The 10,587-nt window shown below is 41.3% G+C and overlaps 1 protein-coding gene across 2 annotated transcripts; it reads left to right on the forward strand.

Annotated features, from left to right (window-relative positions):
- The first annotated feature begins 1,822 nt into the window (after positions 1-1,822).
- On the forward strand, positions 1,823-8,652 carry LOC143933783 (uncharacterized). 2 transcript variants are annotated; one of them, XM_077456813.1, is made up of 2 exons: positions 1,823-2,027; positions 5,185-8,652. In XM_077456813.1, exon 2 carries the CDS (start codon positions 6,329-6,331, stop codon positions 8,000-8,002), a length of 1,674 nt encoding a protein of 557 aa, XP_077312939.1. In that variant the 5' UTR covers positions 1,823-2,027; positions 5,185-6,328; the 3' UTR covers positions 8,003-8,652. The 2 variants fall into 2 exon arrangements, with proteins under 2 accessions (XP_077312939.1, XP_077312947.1); XM_077456821.1 differs by having other exon boundaries at positions 6,035-8,652.
- The last annotated feature ends 1,935 nt before the right edge of the window (positions 8,653-10,587 follow it).

A 10,587-nucleotide genomic window follows, 5' to 3' on the forward strand; every position in this document is an offset into this window, starting at 1 on the left:
GTAGATACAGATGTATACTGCGCTGAAGCACACAGACAACACCCGCCAACTACTGCAGATGGCTGATGGCTCAATGAGAGAAGAGCAATATGGCAATTTTTGTAGATACAGGTGTATACAGCGCTGAAGAAAAACACACAACACCTACAAACTCCTGCAGATGGCTGATGGCTCAATTAGAGAAGAGCAATATTGCAATGTAGGTAGATAGAGGTCTATAGTGAGCTGAAGGCACACACACAACACCCACAAACTCCTGCAGATGGCTGATGGCTCAAATAGAGAAGAGCAATATTGCAATATAGGTAGATAGAGGTGTATAGTGCGCTGAAGGCACACAGACAACACCCACAAACTCCTGCAGATGGCTGAAGGCTCAATTAGAGAAGAGCATTATGGCAATATAGGTAGATACAGGTGTATACTGCGCTGAAGGCACACAGACAACACCCACAAACTCCTGCAGATGGCTGCTGGCTCAATTAGAGAAGAGCAATATGACAATATAGGTAGATACAGGTGTAAACTGCGCTGAGGGAACACAGACAACACCCACAAACTCCTGCAGATGGCTGCTGGCTCAATTAGAGAAGAGCAATATAGGTAGATATAGGTATATACTGCGCTGAAGGCACACAGACAACACCCACAAACTCCTGCAGATAGCTGATGGCTCAATTAGAGAAGAGCAATATGGCAATATAGGTAGATACAGGTGTAAACTGCGCTGAGGGCACACAGACAACACCCACAAAATCCTGCAGATGGCTGCTGGCTCAATTAGAGAAGAACAATATAGGTAGATATAGGTGTATACTGCGCTGAAGGCACACAGACAACACCCACAAACTCTTGCAGATGGCTGATGGCTCAATTAGAGAACAGCAATATAGGTAGATACAGGTGTATAGTGCGCTGAAGGCACACAGACAACACCCACAAACTCCTGCAGATGGCTGATGGCTCAATTAGAGAAGACCAATATAGCAATATAGGTAGATACAGGTGTATACTGCGCTGAAGGCACAACGACAACACCCACAAACTCCTGCAGATGGCTGATGGCTCAATTAGAGAAGAGCAATATTGCAACATAGGTAGATAGAGGTCTATAGTGCGCTGAAGGCACACAGACAACACCCACAAACTCCTGCAGATGGCTGAAGGCTCAATTAGAGAAGAGCAATATTGCAATATAGGTAGATAGAGGTCTATAGTGCGCTGAAGGCACACAGACAACACCCACAAACACCTGCAGATGGCTGATGGCTCAATTAGAGAAGAGCAATATGGCAATATAGGTAGATACAGGTGTAAACTGCGCTAAGGGCACAAAGACAACACCCACAAACTCCTGCAGATGGCTGCTGGCTCAATTAGAGAAGAGCAATATAGGTAGTGTCAAGATATGAAGACATATGCAACACATATCTGTATATAATCTAGAGTTCCCCTTCAATATACAAAAGTATTTCTTTATATAATGTTTCTTAATTCTTGGGTACTTCTGATATTGCAACACATATCCTGTTATTCACTTTTGTCTTTCTATCCTGCCAAGTGACATGATAACATACTATTCCCAGAAATGTTGTTTCCAAATGTTATTGTGAAGATTTCCAGTACTTTTCCATTATTAATTAATATCTAAATTGCCAAATTGTCAGAATGACCTTTAAATTTGTTATTGTGTTATTCTGTTAGCGCCAAAATGACCATTTGACATATGAAATAGATTATCCTGGAATGTATTACGTAGTCTCTATTCTGGTTTTTTGCCAGTCATAGACTGCAATGTTATTGTTTCTTATAAAAGCTGTGTTGCGCATGTAATCATCATCACTTTTCGTGATCCTCTGTATGGAGATTTTCTGAGTAAACATACAATCAGACCGAATGCAAACTTCGTAGACGTCTTTTATTTTAAGGCTGTACTTATCATTTGGTGACCCTCGGACGTTCTTCTTATCTGCATCCCCACCACCGGCTCTCAACCCTCAACAGGAGGGACAACAAAGAGGCCTCAGGTGAGAAAATTTTTATTTCTCATTATTATAAAGTACTGTCTTTCTGTGCGGTTTTGAGGAGCCGGGTGGGGCTTGTGGAATACAGAAGGTAACACGTTCCTTTTTGATTTCAATGCATTCTGTCTATGTATGATTACTGAGAAAAATAATGGTACCAATTATAGCTGATGCATGCAAAAGTATGTACTTCTTACTCTCAGAAATGACAATGTATATAGTTGTGTTATTAAGGGATGTGTAAAATGCAGGTACCACAATTTCTATAAGTGAATAGAAGGTGGTGAATGTTGAATTTTTTGTGTGATTTTTTGAGAAACGTTTGTGGTCCTAAGGCGGATAGGTTTGCCTTCAGCGGATAGCCACAAATGGGTGAATGACCTGCTGTATGTTCTCTGGAATAGGGAGTTGAGACAGACTAGCCTATTACCACTCAGAAAGGAGACGTCCTTCTGAGAGTAGAACGAAGTGAGATATCTCAATATATGTACTGGGCTGCTGGTACACAGCCGTAAGAAGTAAAAAGTAGAGCTCTCAGTCCCGGAGCTCTGAACTGTTGTCATTTCTGAAAAGAGTAACAGGAAAAACATAAAATATAAAGAAAATGGGAAATTTGCTTGAGAAAAATATTTTACCGGTAATGAATACTTTTGGGTTAACAAAAGAAAGGGCAAAGAAATTATTAAGAATAGCAAAGAAAACAGGGTTAAATGTAGCAAAGTTGCATCCAAGCGCTCCTATCATCAAGATGATGGTAAGTGGAGAGCCGGATGCTTTAAAGCAGGGGTCTCAAACTGATGGCCCTCCAGCTGTTGTGAAACTACAAGTCCCATCATGCCTCTGCCTGTTGGAGTAATGCTTGTAACTGTCAGCCTTGCAATGCCTCATGGGACTTGTAGTTTCACAACAGCTAGAGGGCCGCAAGTTTGAGACCCCTGCTTTAAAGCATCATGTAAAATGGTGTAAAATTACAAAAAAAAAGAATACAAAGAGGACCCATCGAAATGGTGGCCTCCACAAGGTGCACTTGACACCCCAACAATTGATGCGTTATTTAATTTACTCTTCAAAATGTCTGATTGTGCGGGGATTGAATGTTTGGCTGCTTGGGAAGAAGAGTCCCGAAAGAATTTAAAACCACCCCCTTATAAGATGTGTACTGAAAAAAAAACTGCTCTGCATCTGGAAGATGAAGAGGAGCTTCCCAATGCTTGGGCATCCCCGTATGAGTCCGCAAGAAGGGATTTAGCAGTAGCATCTAGAGCAGCGTCTGCCCCTATAGGTGAAGTTGGTCCTGTAGAGGAAAGGGAAGAAGACACGGGAGAACAAAGTGCTTCCCATTCGCCTTTTCAGGTTACCCCTCAGCAGCAGCAAGCTGTTTCCAGCTTCTCACAGGAGGGAAGGAGTCGAAGGCTAGAGGGAGCCCAAGGGACTTCACAGCGAAGGAGTAGTTTGGGATCTTCATTAGAAAGAAGTGAGGGGGTAATATTTGATAAAGATGGACAAATTTGGCAGTATACTTCATCAAGGCCAAATGCTTTAGCGAAATTCACAAAGGTAGATCAATCACATAGCCCCCTAAGACAGATAAATCAAAAATATAGCCCAGTAACTACAAGGCAAAAGGCAGCAAAACAGAAAACTCTGGGGGTACTGAATACTCCAGAAAGAAAAAAGAGAGACAAGAGAGTTACTTAGATCTCTATTAAAGGAAAAGCCGCTAGAGCAGATGCCCCTAAGGGAAGTAGCCCTGCCAGGAGGGGTAGTGGGAGATCAATATGTAGCTAATATGGCTCAGGTTTATGTCTCGTGGAAGCCTAGTGAAATAAGAGCTATAGTAGCAGAACTGCCCAATATGGAAAAATGTCCTAAGAAATGGTATGGGAAAATGATGTGGATGGAAAGGACTCAACAAGCCACATACACAGATATGTGGATCTTGATTGACTGTGTGGTGCCTGAAAAGTATGTGGATGTATGGAACGTATTTGCAAAGAATAAGGGTGCTTGTGAACAATAAAATGTTAGAGAAAAGTAAGTGATGAGTTAGCAAATGGGTTAATCTCTCCCTATCGGTGTGAACGGGACAGCTAGCAAATTGCAGCTGTGCTTAGGATTTCCTGAAAGGGAGGGGTCAACAGGCTCTGTGTCAGTGAGGGAACAGTGCGGTCAGACCATACGCCTGCTACTACAGTTTCTGACTCGGCAATAAGAATTTAAGGAGAATTAAAAGAAAGTGTAAAGACTGGTTAACAGTTTCATGGGAGGATTGTTATAGGAAGTTAAAGAATGGAAAAAGTAGCCTTATGCACTAGAAAACAGCACTGCATATGGAAAGTATTGAAGTGCAGGTTGTAATTCTTCAAATTAAACGAGAAAGACAAAAAAGACTTTGTTAAATATATGTGATGCCAATTTTCCTACTTCAAATCAGCAGGTATTTTCTTGGTTAAGATAAGTAATGATGTAATTACTGCCAACGTCACTGAACCTCTATAGGTAAGAGTTGGTGTATTGCCATACTCCCCTAGCAGTCTGCTAGACAGAGAAAATATAATAGTAACTATAGTTTTAATGCCTAAAGGGATGGGAGTAAAACATACTTGAAGCAAAGGGAGATGTTAAATTTGCTCCTTATGCCAGAACTTTATTAACCCTAAACAGGAAGGATTACAAGAAGCCCACAAGGGGCTTATGAATCCAGCAGTCTGGATTACTGGAAATTCTCACCAGACTATATGAAAGTGGCCACGGTGAAAAGTCATGGGGATTTAGCCCTGTCAGTACCAAGAATTGAAGCTACCCGGTGATTAAGAATAGATAATAAATAAATAAAAAATGAAAATTTTACTGGGTGAAGGAGACTCAATCCTCCAATAGTATTAGGTCTCTTACAAGAATTATTAAAGCGACATACAAAGGGTAGTTATAAGTTTATCGAGGATAAATTAACCCCAGCAGTGAAGAAAGAAATGAAAGAAATTTTACTGACAACCCCAAATTTTAGGCTACCTGACTATAGTAAACCTTAGTACCTATTTTGTGTAACAAGCCAATGAATATGCTAAAGGAGCAGTCTACAAATAGCCATCCAGTGTCATGCCTATGTTGTTTCTGACTGATTTACCTGTTGATTTACACATTTTTGTCTGCCTTACAGGAAAACTTACCTCACAGACCATCCTGGTGCTCCAAAGGGGCTGTTTGTGATGAGGATGGCCTGTGGACTATGAAGGGAAAAATGGTTGCTCCTCCAACTCTGTTTATTTATTTGTTTGCTTTGAGCCATGGGCCTTGCCATTTCTCAAACAGGAGGGATGTGTTGGGTAGCGAACAAACACTGGTGGGCTCCAGGCTTTCATACATATGCTGCTAAATAGATTAATGAATGTGCAATATGTCAAATGTATAACATTGCAAAATCAGTGCCCACTCATATGAAGCATATTCCACATACTGAGGAGCCGTTTCAAATTGTGCAGATTGACTTCTCAGATATGCCCCCTTGTGGTCGGCTAAAGTATCTTTTAGTTTGCATGTTCCAGGAGTAATGCCCGAACAGTAGTAAAATGTCTCATTAGAAAGTTAATCCCAATATTTGGTATAGGGGCTGTTTTCTCCTCAGATAGAGGTACACACTTTGATAGCAAGTTAATGGCAGAAGTGGTGAATATTCTGGGGATAATACAGCAGCCGCACACCCCATATAGGCCACAAGCTAGCGGGATGGTGGAGTGCAGCAATCAAACTTTAAAGGGGTATCTGGCCAAGATAACTGTTAATGGGAAAAGCACATGTGTAGAAGCACTGCCAATAGCCTTAGCTACCATTAGGACCACCCCTAAGGAGAAGCATGGACTATCACCCTTTGATATATTATTTGGGCGACCGCCTAAGAGACTTCCTGCAACCCTTGTGCCACCAGAGACAGTGACTTTGCTAAAAGGTCAAGATGCCATGATAGACTATTTACGCAAATTGGCAAATGTGTTTTCTGATACCTTTTCCAGAACCAAAGCAGGACAACCAGTGGATACAAGTGAAGGAACACATGTACATCAAGAATCGAATACCCCGGACCACTTTGTTTTCTAGGTGGAAAGGTCCGTTTCAGATCATTCTTGTATCTCCAACTGCAGTGAAGCTGAAAGACTACAAGTACTGGGTTCATGGTTCCCATTGTAAAAAGACTATAGGTCCAATGGAACATACAGATCATTCTGCTGTTAGCAGGTATTCTTCTTTACCCTTGCCTTCTAGGTCATCACCGCCAATTACAAGTGCCAGAGCCAGAAGACTCCAGAATGAATCTCCTGGGGCCTAGACCGAATGTGGCGTTATGGAGTGTTATCCTCTGTGGTGGAGTGGTGGTGTGGATTACAGTCATGGCATTCGAATGGACATACCATAAAGAAAAGGGTAAGATACATGACACCTACCTTTTCAATGCCACTGTCACAAGTGAGAAATTGCAACCTGAAGAGAGCCATAATCCCAATCAAAGAGCAAGAAGAGACACTCATGAGTATCATGTTAAATTGGGTGAACCCTTTCATAACTCCTTTGTGTCCATGCACCTACAGGCAGCAAAGAAACTGAACATTTCCAATTGCTGGATATGCACACATGCACCTATATCACATAAGACTATACCCTTATTAGGTGTTCCCAGCACATTGGCTGAAATAGAGAACAGTGCACACTTTGAAGATGTAAGCAGAACTATGGTTTACAGAGTTGTTTCACTCCTGTTGTTCACTAATGCTCCAATGACAATCCCCTCTGTCTGCATAAACTTTACTCGAGAATATTCATCTGAGCTGCTTACTCAAGGTTTTCAAAGTACTACCAGACCTATTGGGAACTCTAACAGTATGGACAATGCTGAGATCAAATATTGGTTTGATGGTAAGGATACCGCATGGAGCACGGATCGATATCAGGAACTACATGACTACACGCATCGACAACATTCCAGGCAAAACAATATGAAGTTATTAATGTGTTTGCAGGGGTATAATTTCAAGAAGGCTTGTGCAGCTCCCCCAGGTTATTACTTTATATGTGGGAAGAAAGCGTATAATTGGATCCCTTTGAATTCTATGGGGGTTTGTTATTTTGGGAGAGTAATACCTGCCACTTGGTATATGAGTAACAATGAGTTTAAGGAGTCCCAAATCCGGAAAATCCCCATACATCTTTTAAAAAGAGATTTAGATTCTCAGTCAGACCCTGGGAGGGAGGAAGAGAATCATGATGAGGTTAAAGATCCTGATATGAACAAGGAGGGTGAGACTAACATTGAGACTAACATAGAGACTAACATTGAGACTAACATGGAGATACCCCTAGTTAATGTTGAGGAAAATACTAATAACACTTATACTAGTGATTTTGATACTAATGTAGAGTCCCATGACAGGGAGATAAAGCCAATATTCTCCATACCATGGGTAAATAGATGTTGTATTAAAAAGGCATTCAGTTTTATCATTGATTTAGCTGATTTGATCGATAATATTACAGCATTGTATGATAGGAACTTTGTGATGATTGCCACCGAACTAAAAATGGTTAAAAAAGAGATTTTGCAGCACCGGCTGGTGCTGGATTATCTTACAGCAAGCCAAGGAGGAATATGCACCATAGTGGGAACAGGCTGTTGTAACTACATTGGAAATGATACTAAAGCAGAAGATGCTATCATATCACATGTAGAACAGGTACAGCAGCTTAAGCTCAATTTTCGGAAAGAGCATACTGAAACTGCTTGGGTTGAAGGAAGCTGGGAAAGCTGGACTTCCTGGCTTAATCCTGCCAACTGGTTTTCAGGCATTGGAGGTTGGTTTGCTGGTATATTACATGGTATTCTTTATATTGTTGGTATCATAGTACTTATAAGTACTTATAATCCTTATAATCAAATGTGCACCTATGTTATTCAAGTGTTGTTTGAAAATGGCTACCACTTCTTGTAGCGCTATTTGGAAAGCTTGGTTCTTTTGAGCCCCGAAGGTCAAGAGTCAGAGTCGCTCATGAAATGGTGGCCCGTATACCTGAAGGTCAACCCAGAGATATAGAGGAGGTCTAAAGAAAGAAAGTACCTAACGAATTATAAACATAGGAGGGATGTCAAGATATGAAGACATATGCAACACATATCTGTATATAATCTAGAGTTCCCCTTCAATATACAAAAGTATTTCTTTATATAATGTTTCTTAATTCTTGGGTACTTCTGATATTGCAACACATATCCTGTTATTCACTTTTGTCTTTCTATCCTGCCAAGTGACATGATAACATACTATTCCAAGAAATGTTGTTTCCAAATGTTATTGTGAAGATTTCCAGTACTTTTCCATTATTAATTAATATCTAAATTGCCAAATTGTCAGAATGACCTTTAAATTTGTTATTGTGTTATTCTGTTAGCGCCAAAATGACCATTTGATATATGAAATAGATTATCCTGGAATGTATTACGTAGTCTCTATTCTGTTTTTTTGCCAGTCATAGACTGCAATGTTATTGTTTCTTATAAAAGCTGTGTTGCGCATGTAATCATCATCACTTTTCGTGATCCTCTGTATGGAGATTTTCTGAGTAAACATACAATCAGACCGAATGCAAACTTCGTAGACGTCTTTTATTTTAAGGCTGTACTTATCAGTAGATACAGGTGTATACTGCTCTGAAGCACACAGACAACACCCACAAACTCCGGCAGATGAATGATGGCTCAAATAGAGAAGAGCTTTATGGCAATATAGGTAGATACAGGTGTATACTGCGGTGAAGGCACACAGACAACACCCACAAACTCCTGCAGATGGCTGATGGCTCAATTAGAGAACAGCAATATAGGTAGATACAGGTGTATAGTGCGCTGAAGGCACACAGACAACACCCACAAACTCCTGCAGATGGCTGATGGCTCAATTAGAGAAGAGCAATATAGCAATATAGGTAGATACAGGTGTATACTGTGCTGAAGCACACAGACAACACCCGCAAACTACTGCAGATGGCTGATGGCTCAATTAGAGAAGAGCAATATGGCAATATAGGTAGATACAGGTGTATACAGCGCTGAAGAAACACACACAACACCCACAAACTCATGCAGATGGCTGATGGCTCAATTAGAGAAGAGCAATATTGCAATATAGGTAGATAGAGGTCTATAGTGCGCTGAAGGCACACAGACAACACCCACAAACTCCTGCAGATGGCTGATGGCTCAATTAGAGAAAAGCAATATGGCAATATAGGTAGATACAGGTGTAAACTGCGCTGAGGGCACACAGACAACACCCACAAACTCCTGCAGATGGCTGCTGGCTCAATTAGAGAAGAGCAATATAGGTAGATACAGATGTATACTGCGCTGAAGGCACACAGACAACACCCACAAACTCCTGCAGATGGCTGATGGCTCAATTAGAGAAGAGCAATATAGGTAGATACAGGTGTATACTGCTCTGAAGCACACAGACAACACCCACAAACTCCGGCAGATGAATGATGGCTCAAATAGAGAAGAGCATTATGGCAATATAGGTAGATACAGGTGTATACTGTGGTGAAGGCACACAGAGAACACCCACAAACTCCTGCAGATGGCTGATGGCTCAATTAGAGAAAAGCAATATAGGTAGATACAGGTGTATAGTGCGCTGAAGGCACACAGACAACACCCACAAACTCCTGCAAATTGCTGATGGCTCAATTAGAGAAGAGCAATATAGCAATATAGGTAGATACAGGTGTATACTGCGCTGAAGCACACAGACAACACCCGCAAACTACAGCAGATGGCTGATGGCTCAATTAGAGAAGAGCAATATGGCAATATAGGTAGATACAGGTGTATACAGCGCTGAAGAAACACACACAACACCCACAAACTCCTGCAAATGGCTGATGGCTCAATTAGAGAAGAGCAATATTGCAAAATAGGTAGATAGAGGTGTATAGTGCGCTGAAGGCACACAGACAACACCCACAAACTCCTGCAGATGGCTGAAGGCTCAATTAGAGAAGAGCAATATATGTAGGTATAGGTGTATACTGCGCTGAAGGCACACAGACAACACCCGCAAACTCCTGCAGATGGATGAAGGCTCAATTAGAGAAAAGCAATATATGTAGGTATAGGTGTATACTGCGCTGAAGGCACAACGACAACACCCACAAACTCCTGCAGATGGCTGATGGCTCATAAAGAGAAGAGCAATATAGCAATATAGGTAGATACAGATGTATACTGCGCTGAAGCACACAGACAACACCCGCCAACTACTGCAGATGGCTGATGGCTCAATGAGAGAAGAGCAATATGGCAATATAGGTAGATACAGGTGTATACAGCGCTGAAGAAAAACACACAACACCCACAAACTCCTGCAGATGGCTGATGGCTCAATTATAGAAGAGCAATATTGCAATATAGGTAGATAGAGGTCTATAGTGAGCTGAAGGCACACAGACAACACGCACAAACTCCTGCAGATGGCTGATGGCTCAATTAGAGAAGAGCAATATGGCAATATAGGTAGAT

This window comes from Lithobates pipiens, unplaced genomic scaffold (genome assembly GCF_037356315.1).
Source record: "Lithobates pipiens isolate NorthernLeopardFrog02 unplaced genomic scaffold, aLitPip1_a1.2 Scaffold_10, whole genome shotgun sequence".
NCBI lineage: Eukaryota > Metazoa > Chordata > Amphibia > Anura > Ranidae > Lithobates > Lithobates pipiens.

Bases quoted from the DNA above. Each gene is read 5' to 3' on its own strand.
- LOC143933783 (XM_077456813.1), top strand. From the start codon at position 6,329: ATGAATCTCCTGGGGCCTAGACCGAATGTGGCGTTATGGAGTGTTATC.